This window comes from Epargyreus clarus, unplaced genomic scaffold (genome assembly GCF_041222505.1).
Source record: "Epargyreus clarus isolate Ecla_fem2 unplaced genomic scaffold, WU_Ecla_fem_2.2 ptg000027l, whole genome shotgun sequence".
NCBI classification, from domain to species: Eukaryota; Metazoa; Arthropoda; class Insecta; order Lepidoptera; family Hesperiidae; genus Epargyreus; species Epargyreus clarus.
In genome coordinates this window covers 12,825,502-12,842,273 of record NW_027332234.1, presented here as the reverse complement: position 1 = coordinate 12,842,273, position 16,772 = coordinate 12,825,502, and the positions used below count along the sequence as shown (strand labels likewise).

At 36.2% G+C, this 16,772-nt stretch overlaps 1 protein-coding gene across 3 annotated transcripts; it reads right to left on the bottom strand.

The window, feature by feature from the left end:
• Positions 1-8,721: 8,721 nt before the first annotated feature.
• Positions 8,722-14,346, bottom strand: Sptr (Sepiapterin reductase). 3 transcript variants are annotated; one of them, XM_073088409.1, is made up of 4 exons: positions 14,031-14,346; positions 13,494-13,660; positions 10,250-10,415; positions 8,722-9,040 (listed from the first exon to the last, which is right to left on the bottom strand). In XM_073088409.1, exons 3-4 carry the CDS (start codon positions 10,409-10,411, stop codon positions 8,936-8,938), a joined length of 267 nt encoding a protein of 88 aa, XP_072944510.1. In that variant the 5' UTR covers positions 10,412-10,415; positions 13,494-13,660; positions 14,031-14,346; the 3' UTR covers positions 8,722-8,935. The 3 variants fall into 3 exon arrangements, with proteins under 3 accessions (XP_072944510.1, XP_072944508.1, XP_072944507.1); XM_073088407.1 differs by having other exon boundaries at positions 10,250-10,421; positions 14,031-14,340; XM_073088406.1 differs by lacking the exons at positions 8,722-9,040; positions 10,250-10,415 and having other exon boundaries at positions 11,991-13,660; positions 14,031-14,180.
• Positions 14,347-16,772: the final 2,426 nt, after the last annotated feature.

Here is a 16,772-nt window from a genome sequence, read left to right as displayed (position 1 = left end):
TCTTTTTGTTTCATTCCATAACAAATATATAATTTTAATTTAGAAGGCCCAAGGAGAATGTCAATATTCATACCAGTACCATTTTTGGTCGCAAATTTTATAGACCTCAGTTTCGTAACTAGTTCGATACCTTGCGACCGAGTAAGCTCCCACTTTCTTGTGCTGTAACCGTTCAGTAGATAATACTGTATGAGAAACTCTATAAAATTTTCTAAATGAAATTTTAAAAATATGTAAGTGAAGTAATATTTTGACCTATTTTATCCCCTTGGGGGTAGAATTGATCAAAATCCTTTCTTAGCGGATGCCTACGTCATAACATCTACCTGCATGCCAAATTTCAGGCCGATCCGTCCAGTGGTTTGGGCTGTGCGTTGATAGATCATTATGTCAGCCAGTCACCATTGAGTTATATATATCTAGATTTTCAAGGAATATTAAAAGAAAAACATTTTTCAAATTATTTCTATCAAAATGCTTTAAAGTATTTTTTCGGTGAAATGACTAGAACAAGATATTGTCCTACTTTCGTTATTAAGTTCGTTAATTTTGGTTTAACAACAAAAATAGTACCAAGATTCAGATAATTTGAGATCGTACTTATTCTTAAAATTTTCTGTGCGCCGAATAGTTTAAACGATTTGTAATTTTGTAAGTTTTGTAACCCATTTTCAAGATGGCGGCTGAGGGATGAGAGTTGCAACCCCACAAGTTTTGACTTAACTTCACACAACCTAACTTAACTTCCCCTTGTTGCAAAGGGTTGCAATCATTATAGTTAAAGGATCGACTAACAATAATTTATATTTATATATACTTCTATAATGCATTATATTAAGTAGATATATTTATGTACGTAAGTATATATTTCGATTAAGTATGTTACATATACTAATCTATGGTTACATAAGGTAAATAATTACTAAAGACATTGTTATTATTTTATAGTGTATAATGTTCATTATATTAAGGTAAATTATAATGAGGAAGGAAATGACATATTATTATTCAATAACTCACGTCTTCAATCTGTTTCGTACGTCAAAGTTCTTACAAACAGTTGGAAATAATAAAATTAAGGATGTACTTGTAGGAAACTGTTAAATTGTATTACCCACCTTGTATCCTGTTTTTCTCATAGAAATAAGAGAATAACGTCATAAAAACAATAACAACATCTCTTCGAGTGTCCTGTGTGACCTTTGTCCCATCGAAGTCTAATACAAACAAAATAATATCAGACCTCTGATAAATAAACTTTTATTTTACTACATGGACAAAAGGAAGATTTTTGTTGAGTGGTCTTTTTGGTTTCAGAGGGAAAGCTAATGATTTCTATCTCATTGCAGGGAAATTTCACATGACGCAATTCGGCTTCACAAATTAAACTAATTATAATTTCAAAATCGTCGGACGGGAATAAAACTTTGTAGGTTCAGTGTTCACACATCAGACGAATTGCGCCTGTTTTTGCTATATTTGCTTTTTTATATGATATGCCGTCCCTTGACATCGTAATCAAATTCGGTCGATTCCCATCTGAGGCTTTTATAATATAAGAATAGCAGACGAGCATGCACTACCCCTAAATTGGAAAGTCTCAGATAAGTAGGTTTATCCCTTATACATACTCTTCATAGCAGAATACAGGAGCGCTTAACACTGGAGTTGTTTGGTAAAAATAAGTGTTGTCCCTGTAGTCTCGGGACTAGAATAGGGCTACGGTATCCCCTGCCTGTCGTAAGAGGCGACTAAAAGGGGGCTTCTGGGGTTGCGGGCGGCAATGGTGGGAGCTCGAACCGTCCAGCAAGTAACCCCGGGAAGGACGACGGTGTGTGTGGCCGCATACCGTTGTAAACACTAGGTGTGTGGGAGGAGCGTAAACTGCTCCCCCAGGGAAGAGCCCGATTGGGGCATCGCGCTCGGAGGACTCCGGTTGTGTTCCATCGGAGATCCCGGAGTTCTTCACCAAGCGTTGAGGACGGCCACCGGGGGTTTTTAGTGCGGTAAAAATCCCACATAACCCGCCGTCGCTCCCACGTCGTCGGGTACCTTTTGAAGGTTTCCCCCTCGCAAACAAAAAAAAAGGTAAAAATAAGTGGGGCGACGGTGCCGCTGGAATCGAACCACACAGTGTTCTACCACGTTAAAACCAACCTTTGCTTTGTTATAAAACAATCTAGAATAACGTAATTGAATTATTTATCTACCTATTGAATTTCAAACGGCTATAAATTCGGTTTTAAAGTACACACGAACTTGCGAACAATAAGATAACGTTGTAAAACAAAAAGATTATGTTAACAGCGTATTACAGACATAATTGCTACTCTATAAACGAAGGTATTATCACAGTATAAGGATATACAGTATTTTATCTTCATACAAACGCACGAAACGCAAGCCACGCCTACTCGCCTCGAGGTAAGTAAACACTCGGTACACGCAGTGTCGTGAATGTGCCACGGTGACGAGCGGGTGATGTGACGGTTTTTTTAGAAGTATATTTTTTTTGTTTCATGAATAATATGGCGAAGAAAAGTTATAGACTATATTGTGCTGTTTTTAGTTGCTTCAATTCATCAATAACACATCCAGATATAACATTTTTTAAACTGCCTGGAAACTCCGAAAGGTAAGACAATTACAATGATTTTTATGTTAATACTAGATACTTAATCTACTAGGTACTACTACTACTAAATTAGATTAGTTTTTAATTAATATAATTTGATATTTAAAAAAATACGTATTATTGTTGTAATTTTGGTTCAGTAGACAGGTGTTAGTTTGTTATTTGAGGTTATCCCTCTTCTAAATTAATAGAATAAAACTATATCAGACGACCCGCGTGGCGGAGCGGCCACCATACCGGTCTGACGCGCAAAGGGTCCAGGGTTCGATCCCCGGCCAGACAGATGTCTAAATGATGAATTTAGATTTCTGTTTCTGGGTCTGGGTGTTTGTGTATTTGTCTATGTGTGTGTACATGGCACCCACGACACAGGGAATCCTATGAGGGGCTGTGAGTGTAGAAAGCGTTTATTTAGCGTTTATTTCTTCGACCAATTTACAACTTTTATTATTCCCGCGCAAAATAAAACTCGAAACTGTTGATAAACGAAGGGCTTGCTTGCACAACGCACGCGTCGTATTTATTCGTCGTCGCGCGGCGCAACAAAGGCTTAGGGCGTGGCTTAGCAGCCTTTCGGCACCCGTTTGTTCGCGCGATATGCCGCCGAGGGACTATTCTGAATGAGGTAATATAAATATTAGAAAATGAGAATTGATCTTAATTTATTTAGATCAATATTTTATTATTGTTGTATTATTTTAAGATCGTCAAAAATAAGAAACTACCATTTGAAAAGTATTTTCTTGATAGGTCAACACCTTTGTTTACATTTTGGACACCCAATTATGAATCGGAGTATAGATTATATTAAAACTATTATTAAATATTTAAACTAAATTTTGCATAATTTGTGTTAATTTATAAGCTATCATGTCGAACATATTTCATATTTTATTGTTGTAACTGTCAAGTACCCAATTATAAGAATAGTTTTTATTACGTAATATATACATATTAAGAAACATAACATGCATTTTCATTCAACACTTTCTATATAATTAACTATAGCATTCATTTGTTTAAATAAAAAAATACAACATTTACAATCAAAAAATTAAAAAGAAAGTCAAGTATGCAGATGTAATTAAAAAACTGTAGGCAGGCAGCCCTAACGCGTTACCGTGCCCAGCGCAACCGTAGGTATCTAATTCAAGGTCAGGGCCGAGTTAAATTACTGTATATCCTTATACTGTGGTATTATTGAGGTTTTACGAATCATGACCGATTATGTATAATTATGTAAAGGTACCTACTTTAATCTACCCAATAATATTAATCTTATCTTGTTATAAACTCGAAAGTGTTGACATTGCATTAGTATTTAAAGCTAGAATTTTAGTTTGATTTGACAGTAGGTACCTACAGTCCGCGTAAAACTGCTAGTCCGCTCTGAATATAGAAATGAATCGCGTCGCCATAGAAAATTGTATGACTACACTTGTTCGCAACAACTTTAGAGTGGACTACCAGTTTGGCGAGGACTACCACAGAAGATGCTGTTTTGGATTAGTAACGGCTGCAGTTCTTATTATGTCCCTTTGGTAGAGAGATGCAGATACGGGCGAATAAGAATAAAGCAGAGAAAATTCTTAGAGTCATCATAACGCTACAGTAAACGCATATTTTATTGATTCTAATTGCTGTAAATACAGGTTGGTAAAGTTGGTAAAACAACTGGTCCACAGCTTAAGGGGGCCTGAGTGTGCCGACATCGCTACCCATTAGCATAAATCGTCTAGTGGTTAGAAGCAAGGCTTCTTAATTGTGGGGTCCGAAGTTCGCATCCCAACAAATGCACCTATAATTTTTAAAAATGAAGTAGGTAAGTACGAGTACTCATTCAAAGCATGTTCTTATAAAAATCAATACGTACATAAAATCAGTTTAACTGCAGATTTATAATGCAAAGCATTGTACAAATGGTAGGCAGAATGTACATTATGTCAGAACATTTATAAGCCTATATAAAATTGGTATATGTACATATATATAAGCGGGCGTCGACCTCCTTATCAATTGTGTTGTCGTAAATTATTCCCTGAGATTGAATATTAAAAGCATGTACTACTAAATTAACACAAACAGAACACTATTCCTTGTGTGTGCCACAGAAACATACAAAGGCATGTATCTATAACACCCAGACCCAGAGATAATATGATATAGGTACATAGGTGTTTAAGTATCTAGTGAGTGTGCTTAAGTAACTAGTTATTTTCATGAATAAATACTTTATCAGCAATAACATCTATAAAATTATATAGGTATCTATTCAGTGGCGTAATAGTGGCAGGACTGGCAAAATGACATGGGTCCCCGGTATGACGGGGCGTCCGGCCCGAGCCTGTGAGCTCAATAGTGACCAAAAATGTATATAAATCAGCGGGAAAAAAATATCTTGAAATGCATGCATACCTGTATAATATGTGCATAAAAATTTCGCCAGGACCAAACATTCACTAAAGTGTATCTAAAGTAGGTATTCGTGAGCGAGTTTCATGGTCCCGTGCAATGAATTTGCCACGGGTTTCATATGGCATAGTTACGCCATGGTTACGCCACTATAAGTATCTAGGCAGACGAGTTTTGTAACAATAGGGTTACACGGGTCATCAACTTGTTATCAAAAAATGGTCTGGTTGCCATATTTTTATACGACACTGTTTAAACATGCATAAATATTTGTCTGCAGTTTAAATAGGTAAACTTCTTATACATTACTTATTTATTTTTATTTTATCGACTAACTTTAACATACTTATGAGGAGATTTTCCTTGCTTGAATGAAGTTAACCTTTGAGCCAAGCTCAATATCAACTCAAAACACAACAAGTAGCTCCATCTAGCGTACGTTATAAAAACTATAATGTATGTTATTTTGTAGGTAAGAACATCACTGACTGGGAGCGTGGCGACTCCTGTAATCCGGCTACTCGGAGATCGGAACCGGAGGATGGTTTGAGGTCGGGAGTCCTGGTGCTGTGTGGCCCATGTTAACTGGACGTCCACACTAAGCCTTTATTTGGGAATGCCGTATTAATATGGATCCCCCGGAGGAGTCTGGGGGATGCAGGTTAACTAAGGAGGGGCGAACCGGGCCAGAGGGGAAACCCAGCAGCCAAAAGTCCCCGTATCGGGCAGTAGTGGGATGGCGGCCGGGAGTGAGCGCGCAGTAAGGCTACGGTATCCCCTGCTTGTCGTAAGAGGCGACTAAAAGGGGGCTTCCGGGGTTGCGGACGGCAAGAGTGGGAACTCCAACCGCCCGGCCAGCGGCTCCGGAAAGGACTATGGTATGTGTGGTCGCACCGTCGTACACACCAGATGGTATGGCGAGCGTCAAGCTCACCTGGGCGGAGCCCGACGGGGCAACGCGCTAAGAGGACTCCGGTTGCGTTTCTTTGGAGATCCCAGAGCCCTCTACGCAGCGCTGAGGACGGCCACCGGGGGGGTTTTAGTGCGGTAAAAATCCCACATAACTCGGCGTTGCTCCCACGTCGTCGGGTACCTTTTGAAATCTGTTCAGTTCCCTTTAACTATCCGTTACCGTCTATCATTAAATTATTTGTTACAAGATTTAAATAAATAAAATTGCATAGTCTTCTTGTTAGGGAGGCCTAATAATATTCAACAGAGGAATCAACTTTAGAGGCTGCAACCTCTAAAGTTGACTACCTTTTACAATCAATTTTACTAGGATTGTGTTGAAGTTACCATTATCAACTACACTTTCAGTATTTATTTTAACAGTGTGTAGTATGGAGCATGCCTCTTATGCAATAAAACAACATATTTCACCCATAATTCTTTATTATTAACAACATATTTAACAGTTAATCACACAGCCCTGTGGTAATAATACAACGACCCATTTTTTGTTTTCAATTTACATTATACTCAAGACACCAGTAGACATACTAGTGGATTGTTAAAAAGGTCGTCTCGTCTAGTCTTTGAACTGTAAAGAATGAAAGAAAGAATCTACAATCTAGGATCCGAATTAAAATAATATTTAGAGAAGTTGTCCCCGAGAAACTAACGGATCCTTAAAGCCCTCCCCACTTTTATGCCCCCACGCAATTTACTTATGGCTTGGGCACAAAAATAGTAATCATATAATGAATAATACAATAGAATTTTGTCTCTCATTATGTATTACAATTTGAACTAATAGGTACCTATAAAATTCAGGTTGTTGTAAATTAAATATAAATTTACTTTTCCTTGAATTATCGTTACAAGATTCTCTAGTAGGTACATAGTATGCAGTTATGGTAGCAATAAATATCGTTAATTAGTAACATTAATCACGTTGACACGAGACTGTAATAATAATTTCAAATAACTAATTTGTAATAAACATTTGAAAGTTTATAATTGAAATTATTTGCAATGAAAAATGACAGTTTATTTTGGTTTTAAATTAAATATTGAATTTGAAGTAATATGAAATTTATATCTCGGATTTATTACGTCTGATATTTTCACGTTATAGCAAATAAAGGAATCGTCTTATTTTATACATCAACAACGAGCTTTTGTGCAATTAATAAAATAAAATAGGACACCTCTTATTTCAGAAAAACGTATTATTTCTGAAATTGTCACTAATGTTTGAAGCAAAACGTTTTATGCAAAAGATGGTCTAGAAAGATTTCCACGAAACTATATCCTACTATGATGTCATTTTAAATTAATATCATAATTATAGCAATAGTCTATACCTGTAGTCTGAAAATAACCTTCACTCAGTCATAATGTCCATTATAGCGTACAGTTCGATATTTTTTTCAACATTGGCTAATATTTTTACGTTTCATTCCAGGATTTCCCAAACTTACAGCTTCGCGTACCCGCGTTAAATTTTCAAAATAATAGCAAACTCTTTAAAAATGGCAATATATACAAAATTACCCCACGGGGTACGTGTTACACTTTGAGAATTACGTTTATTACAATTAAAGTTTTAATACCTTTACAGATATTTTATATAAACACCATAATATTATTAAAATTTATTTACCATAGATTAAAAAAGAAAGAATGCTTCACCATATTACTACACCATAAACTAATATGTCAACAAGATAAGTGCGCTCACACAATCAAATTCACATGAAACAAAATACTAATTTAATTTAAGTAAAACCGTTGGTATTGTCATAAAAACCAATTTATTTAGACATAAGTAGTAGTATTCACAACGCTAAAGAGATCACGATATGTTGGAAATAATTGTGTTTGTTATTAAAATACAAGATTTTTTAAAAATTTAGTGTTTATGTTTTTAAAGTTGGTAGAATTTTGTTAAGATCCCAACGATCTTTGGGGAGATCCACAAATTACGTGAGATGTTTAAGGGGGAGGGGGGGTCGAGTCAAATCTCATCTAATCTTACGTTGGAGAGAGGGGGGGTCTCGGCAAATATCACGCAATTTTTTTTCTTATTGAAACAAAAAAAACTATACTATTTTGACCCATTATCCAGATTCTACATGCTTAAGATTTAAGCATAACTGTAATACGATTAAGATCATTCACTAATTCGTTCGAAAGAAAATAATTTCATTCATACTTCGACGTTATACATTACTACTGACTGTCAAACTACCATATTTGTTTTATACCAAATAGTTCAATTTAATCAGAGTTCACGATACAGTGAGAACGAAGTTGAAGGAGCAGATGATTTTATTGAAAATCATATGGACATGTTGGTTCCAATAGTCTCTCTTGAGACCACGCATGATTCTCCATGGACTGAATTAGAGTAGATATTTTTTTTTAATCGCATTAGTTACGATTTAAGTATTCTATTGTTAAATTTTTATTACACTTATAACTCAGCAATATTGATTACTAGTCTTAACTAGTCGTAAATAAAAGTACGAAGCAATTTTTTTTTTCTTTTTACAATAACACTCCAACACGTTTACATATTTAAGAAACGCACATTTTGAAAAATCTCACGTGAGATTGGGGGATGGGGGAGGGGGTTGAATAAAATCTCACGACATCTCACCAGGGGGGGAGGGAGGGACAGAAAATTCAAAAAAACACCTCACGTAATTTGTGGATCTCCCCTTTATATAAATTATTAATGGGTATTTTCTTTACACGACTGCTTTATTTATCTTTGTATTAATAATATCATTTTGTATATAATAAATAATCTATACCGCATTTTATTTTAAGAATAAATGAAGCCACGGCATCTATTGGCTTAATTAAGTTATTTGGTGTTATTTTTATTTTTGCAAAGTTACCTGCACCACGTAATCTAATTTTATGTGTAGTTAACTATCACCCATACGCGACCTCTTCCACGATGGTTTCCCAAGAGTCCGTGGACTGGGTCTCCCAGGAGTCGTCGTCGTCCTGATCATCCTCGTCATCGTAGTAACCCAGCTGGAATATAAAAATGGTTTTTAATGTGCTTGTGTACTCGTAAATAAAATCCATGACTGTCTATTTCGCAGTTTCAAATGGGAAGCTAAGTTCCATAAAGAAACTTCCTTTTTAACACGCTTTTATTAGCTTTGGTTGTACGTATGTATGTTCCTATGTATGTATGTAACAATGTAACGGAATCCTTGAACCCGATTTCTATCCACTTAGAATGTTCAGTTTAATTCAAAATTTTGAAGAATTATCAAAAATCGGTGACAATACACGATTTTAATAATTTTGTACCATTGTCCTTATGAACATCCTCAGGATTAACGATTTTCGAGGACTGTTCAAGCGCCTTAGAGAAAGTTCATCGCAAAGTTACTAGATTGCAACAATTGTTGCTATTTAGTTTCAATTACTGTTATAGCGTGTTTTTTAGTTTTTTAAACTATATTTATTTCTAATATAGAAGTAAACGAGCATGCAATTCACGTGATTGAAAGTGGCCAATGCCGACCATGGAAATCTGTAATCAACGCCAGATAGAAGTTCGTAAGGAAGGAATCTGAGATCTAACACAACTGCATTGTTACACCTGAGGACTAAGTCGGATAAGTGTTTCTCACTTCAAATCAGGATACAGCAGGTAACGCTTAACACTGCTATTATACGGCAGAAATGGGTGTGGTGATTGTGCATCTGGAGTAGAAACGTAATGAGTTCTATCGTTTTAAACATTTAGTTTTTTTTATTAATATAATATAGGAGTAACAAACGAACATGTAGTCCGCGCGATGGTATGTGCCTACAGCCGCTAATGGACATCTGTAATCAACTCCAGATAAGATTAGGTTCCTACCTAAGATAGGCCACAGATGCGCCGCTGAGGACTAAGCTGGACCCTTCAAACTAACACACACTGCTTAACACTGCTCTTATGAGGTACAAATAGGTGTGGCAATGGTGCCGCCGGAGTCGAACCACAAAGGGTTCTACCACCTTCAGTATTAGTAATTGAAGGATGTGGAAAGGAAGACATAATTCTCCGAGGCGTTCCAGCTTAGTCTTCAGGGGTAGCAGCGGCATCTGTGGCCGACTTCAGGTAGGAACATTTAATCTTATCTGGGATTGCGTACAAATTTTCATGGGCGGCAGTAGCCACTCAACATTACGTGGATTGAATGCTCGTCTTCTACTCTCATATTATAAAAAAGTGATGCTTACCTCATTTTCATGCAACCTGTGCACAGTATGAACCCGGATCTGGAACATCCAGGCCTGGCCGAGCACCGCCACGGAGCCGGTGAGCAGCAGCGGCATGCTGTAGCGGAACTGCCACGCCAGGTTCATGAGGAACAGGAACAGACTCTTGCGCCCCGCGGTCATCGTTCTGAAACTTGGAGCTTGGTCTTTTAAATGCTGTTTATGGCTCAGTCTGAATTTAATTTCGTCTTTTCAATTATTTTTATGGCCCAGTCTTAATTTAATTTGGTCTTTACAATGCTATTTATGGCCCAGTCGGAATTTAATTTGGTCTTTTCAATGCTTCTTATGGCCCAGTCGGAATTTAATTTGGTCTTTTCAATGCTTCTTATGGCCCAGTCGGAATTTAATTTGGTCTTTTCAATGCTATCTATGGCCCAGTCGGAATTTAATTTGGTCTTTTCAATGCTATTTATTGCTCAGTCTGATAATTATAATTAATATGGATCTAAATAAAAATAAAACATGAAATAAAATTATATTTAAAATGAAAGCTTTTTAGTAAGGTATTTCTAATTGAATTTAGAATAACGTCACTAAACTAATAATGGTAATAATATCATCATCATTAACCCATTACTGTCCCACTGATGAGATGAGAAGGATTAGACCATAGGCCAACCGCGCTGGCCAAGTGCGAATTGGTAAACTTCACATATCTTAGAAAACTCAGACCCCTTGATAAAGAGGCAGTTTCTTTACCACTAGGCTATGACTGCTTATAGTAATAATATACCTAACGTCATCCAAAGTAAACGTTTATGCATAGTTTAACTCAATCGGTTCAGGTTAACTAGTTCAGTTACAAGTTCAAAATTCAGTTGCAAGATTTGACCTTCTATCCCTCACATAGGATAGCCGTAACGAAATACGTGTAAGGTCAACATTAATGCAATAATTAACTAGCCTTAATATAATTACTATATACTACACTAACAACTACACTACTATACTACTATACACTAACTTAATGCAATAATTAACTAGCCTTAATATAATGACATTATGTATTAATAGCTGGTATTTTAATTTTCGACACGTTATTGTGTTAACACGATAATAGTTCAGGTTTTTTGCAAGTATTCCGAAAAATCAATGTATATTCAAATAAATAATGTATTTAAAATTGTGTTATTGTGACCTATAGATTACTAATGTTTGTTGTGACCATGAACTTACATAACATTTAAGCTAGTAGTCTAGCCTCCATTAATATATTTTTAATATCATTGTTAGCCTCATAATATCTGCGTCTATCGCAGACCTATTTTAGTCATTGCCACATACTTAAATCAGAATTTTTACGTATTTATGAGTTTTGGTAGGCATTTATAGCATTGAAAATATGTCTCAGTCAGGAGGTCCAAGGTACAAACCCAGGTACGAACTATTGGTTTATAAGTTATGCAAGTCATAGAAATAAATTATCACTTGCTCTAAAGGTAAGGAAAATATTGTGGGGAAATCTAGATACCAGAGTTCTTAAAATAAAAACAGTTTGGTGATGTATGACGTCAACCAATTCGCACTAGGCCAGCTCAGTGAACTATAAGCCTTTGGGGATTTACCTTTTTAACAAAAATGAGTTTTGTTGAAGATAAATAAAAATATTTAACACTTATGAATGTAACTCATATTAATAATATAACTCATAGGAAAATTAAAAATAAAACTGAAATAGGGTTGATTGAAAGTCAAAGTGTTAATTTCAAGCATTTATTGGTAATATGAATTGCATTCATAATTTACAAATATTGAATATACGTAACATGTATAGGAATAATGTTATAATATATAAATGGAATCTCTATAGGAATGTAATGTAAAACTTGTTTCTTGATTGTATAATAATGTGTTAATTAACATTATAATTAAATGTCTTCAAATGGTAATTTTAATGCAATTATCAAGTTTTAGTTTACATAATGACAAATAATCATTATGTAATTTGTGCTACATTGATAAAAACATTTTTTCATAAGATTTAAGTGGCAAACGACCATGCAATCCACCTGGTGGTAAGTGGACACAGCCTATGGATATTTATAACCAAATCTATAGAACGGGGCTTCCGGAAACAGAGCTCTGTTGTGTTGCCACTTCTGAGGAGCGAGATATTTGCCTCATATATAAATCTTATCTAAAATTACAAATGAGAAATCCAATTACAATGTTCATTAATAGTTTAAATGGTTGATAACATTTTCTTATCAATAAAACATTAACTATTCCTCCACAGATCCAATCAAGAAACAATCGTCAATGATTTAATTTTTCAAGTATTTTATAAACTGCATATTATTAAAGACAAACACGAGTACATTTTGAGATAGGATAGTAAGAAAACTACATTTAACAATAAGAGAGCCGAAGTCACATTATCAAACGTTACTCATCATCAAAATAATCGGTGTGTTCCCCAGAAGTAAATTTCCCGGAAAGTAAGACTTTAATGCACTTCTTTGCCGTCATCTCTGGCTTCAATAATGTGCCCTGACTCTTGAAGGAGTGGAAAACGTCTTTTAAGTTGTCGTTAATGGCCTCGGCAATGACATAGTCGATCATAGCTGTCTCAACAGGCCCTGGGGAGTAATTCAGCACCGTAATATGCTTTTTCTCCTCAGCGAGAACCTTGAAATATAACTCCTTTGCTGCCTTCCCACTGCAGTAATAGGCCATCCCACTCATAGGCTTTATCGCGCACAGCGACGAGATGTTCACAAGCACGACTCTCTCCTCGACCGGTTCAAATACTTTCAAGAACTGAGTGTTCAGCACAATAACATTGAAGACATTGAGATCATAATATTGCCTCAACTCTTCAACATTTTCCATGCGGGTTGTTTCAATTGCCAAGTTACCGAGAGAACCTACGTTGTGGAAGATTACGCACGTCTCGAAGTCAGTGACTTTTCTCCCCTCCAAAGCCTGGTTCAGAGCAGCCAGCATTTCGTCCTTGGTTGCCGTCGACAAATCAATAGAATTGTACAACACATGTACATTGCCGGACTTGCACAAGTCAGCTGTTTTAGCAAGCTCCTCCTTGTTGCGGGCGAGTAGCAGCATTACAGACTTAGGGCCGAGGAGTTTGGACACCTCCACTGAGATAGCTCTGCCAATTCCTTGCGAAGCTCCAGTCACTACACAGTAAGTTGTCCCGGAGAGGCTGACGTGGGAAGATGATGAAGAAGCCATGGTTACTTACAAGGTTCGGGTAGGATTATTCTTGAAGCAGCTTCTCGGACTCAGTGTCGCCGATAACGGGGTCCAAGTCGCAGCCCTCGCGCATCAAACGGTTAATGCAATCGGCCCTGTATGCAGCCAAATTTTCAACTACTTTATTCTTTTTCCTGAGCGCCTGGAGTTTTCTCTCTGTAATATAAATAAAAGTATTTGTAAATGAGCTTGTAAGTCAATATTGTACGGCAAGTAACAGTTGAACAAACACCCACACCGCAGAATATCACGTTACAGACTGACGTACATTACGAATTGCTCTCTCCGATAACCTATTGCAAACATTAAAAAACAATTATAACACAAACAATGTCATCTATCGCTCGTAATCACCTAAAATAGCGAGGTATTCGTCGGAATCGGCAAGTTTGTTGCAATCGCGTGCGGGCTTAAAGTTGTCCTCGAATTCAGGCACGATCGCTGTTTCTACAGCTTCACAGCCCCAAGGATCCATGAAACTGGAAAAATCAACAAATCATGTATCATTTTCTGTTTATTTACTCACGTATATAAGTAATCGTCTGTGAAGAAATAAAAAAAATAGCGCAAGAAAAGTGACGTCTCTGGTATGGAAAGGCACGCAACCTTATTCTAGTACTCACTTGAAGGCTTTACGCCGAATGTAATTGTAATTTTCCTTGTGGAAGGGATTAGAAAAAACTGGATATTGCTCGAATCATTGACCAAACATCTGACATTGACAATCACTAATTTACTTTTCTAATAACTTTTAATGGCTTTGCAATTCATTTTATTCGGCCAAAAATAATTTCCTTGAAATCTGTGAACTCTTACTACCATTTTAAACACAATACAACGTATGTGACATTAATTTAATTTTAATTGTACGCCTTAAATATGTTAACGATTTTATTTTATATTGCTAGTTATATTTATACTGAGTAATCAGTGTGAGTATCCGAACGCCAATAAAATTATATTGTCTATGGTCTTCGATTTGGCGGGAAATTAAAATCGAGGTGATTTATGAAGGCAGCCGAAGTTTAGGCGATAATAAAGCGAGCAATAAGGGAGGAGGTAAGTCACGAATTCACAATAGACAAAATAATTACAAGACAATGGCGGTAAATGAGGACATATTTCTAATCAAAATTTAGGTAAGTTATTTGTCTACTGCTGAGTGCATAATAAATGACAAATTAGATATTATTATTTGAAGTTAAAAAGTGGGTGACAGTTTTTTAAAGTGGGAACAGTATAATCCGTATTTGTACCAAATAACTTATATCTTCAATGACTGGTTTTTCTGACACTTTAGGGCGAATTTATTTACATATTAACATAAGTTTCGTTATTACCTAAATCCATAGATTATTAAAGATTACTCACTCCTAACAACAAAATGTACCCAGTTTTGAGAATTGGAATAGTTTTATTATTTTACTGATCTTCAAGCGCTTATTGACCGTAACATAAAGAGTGTAATAATCAAGAACTCTATCACATTGAGCGAGTAACTGTATAGGTCTATGGTATTATCCAATAAAATTATTATTAATAAAGAAAATTTAAAAAATCCTTTACGTCAGAATTTTTGTAATAAAGAATAAAACTTTATTTACGTCGATAGAGTCGATATTTTATACGAGTGCGATAAGGACGCGATTACTAATATCTTGTTACTGATTATTGGGAAAGTAATTCAAAGCATGTCTACGGAGAAATCTATTGTGTAATTATTATTTGCGTATAGAATATTATGTATAAATAAAACATACTTTATAGTTTCCATGCCTTTAAATATATATCCTTATGATTTTTTCTTGTATTTTGATGTTTAAAGGCAATGAATGGTTAGTGAAGTGCAATAGGTGCCTTGGGCCAAGAATCAAATATCAGGCACCTCTGATTTTCGAAGTTATGTGTATTGTGTATGTTAAAAATAAAAAACAAAAATAGCGAGGACACCTAAATGTCTGATTTTGTAAATATCTTAAACGTGTATGAAGGGCATGAAGTCTAATAAATCACACATGACCAGTGTCGTATAGGTCCTCAGGCCTTTCTCACTTTTAAACGAAGGAGACCCGTGCCTAGCAGTCGGAAAGAAATGGATCGGCGACAAATATATAATAGAGTTCGGGTTGTTAAAATCTAACAATTGTGATATTTGCCTTTTTCGATACCTGCCTATTTTCCTTATGATATCAGTATCAATTTAATTACAAAATTATCGTAATTTATCAATACAATCAACATTTATTTTTTAACACGCTTTTTTCTTCAGTTAGTAACAGACATGCCTCGTATATCATAATTATATGTTAATGAAATTAATTATCACTTAAAGCGCGATGAAAAACCTCACGAAAAAAGTTATACACCTGAGAGTTAAAAAATAAACGTTCTGAAAGTTGTTAACGAATTCGCACTTGGCTGGCGCGATGGACTAGGACTAGGACCTAGCCCGCCTGACTCTGAGAGAAGAGCCGTGCTTAGAAGATGACGATGATTATCTATATTCCCATTTAAAGGGCACTGGAATAGCGTGTTAGTGTGTGCTCCAAATCCTACCCGGGTTCGGGGAATCTTGTGCCAGATTTCTTCGTAACCGAGACTATTTATTTAATAAATTATGTATATTACTACCAGATTATCCGCTGTTTAAAAATATTATTAGCGGCGTATGACGTAACGTGGTTGTGACAGCGAAGTATTGCTTCGCACGCACTGAAGTAAAGCTTAGGGTTTCCAATCGTTCGGGTTTCGCCGGACATCTCTTTATTTAGAAAATAAAGGAAGCGTCCAGGCGGAGGTTTATATTAAAATCAGTATCAGAAACGAGTGTAAATAAGTTATAATTAATATAATAACCCAGGAAAGTATAGATCATTGTGGTGTCATCTTTAAATAGTAGCGTAAAACCCGAAAATCCGGGTCGTTGAGTCTATTTATCCGGTTTGTTTTTATTCATGGTAGACCTAGTAAAGCTGTAGAGATGGGTACTCAGCGGGCAGCGCAATTACAAAACGCTTTGTTTAGACCGCATATCGAAACCATACCTTATTTCGATAGAACCGAAGTCTACTTTCGTTAGACTGAACTTGGATACTCGTTGAAAGTAGTATTATTAATCTAAAATCAACTTTTAATGCTAGCAGTAAAGTTGTCTTTGGCGTGTGTAGACGTGAGTGATAAAAGCAGTTTTCACGGAGTTGCGACCGATCGCACTAGACGCAGCTGCCTGCCGCCCCGCGCCCCGCCGCCCGGCCGCCCCGCGCCCCGC

What these genes read in the sequence shown, in the direction of transcription:
- Sptr (XM_073088406.1), bottom strand. Translation starts at nt 13,483, where the DNA reads ATGGCTTCTTCATCATCTTCCCACGTCAGCCTCTCCGGGACAACTTAC.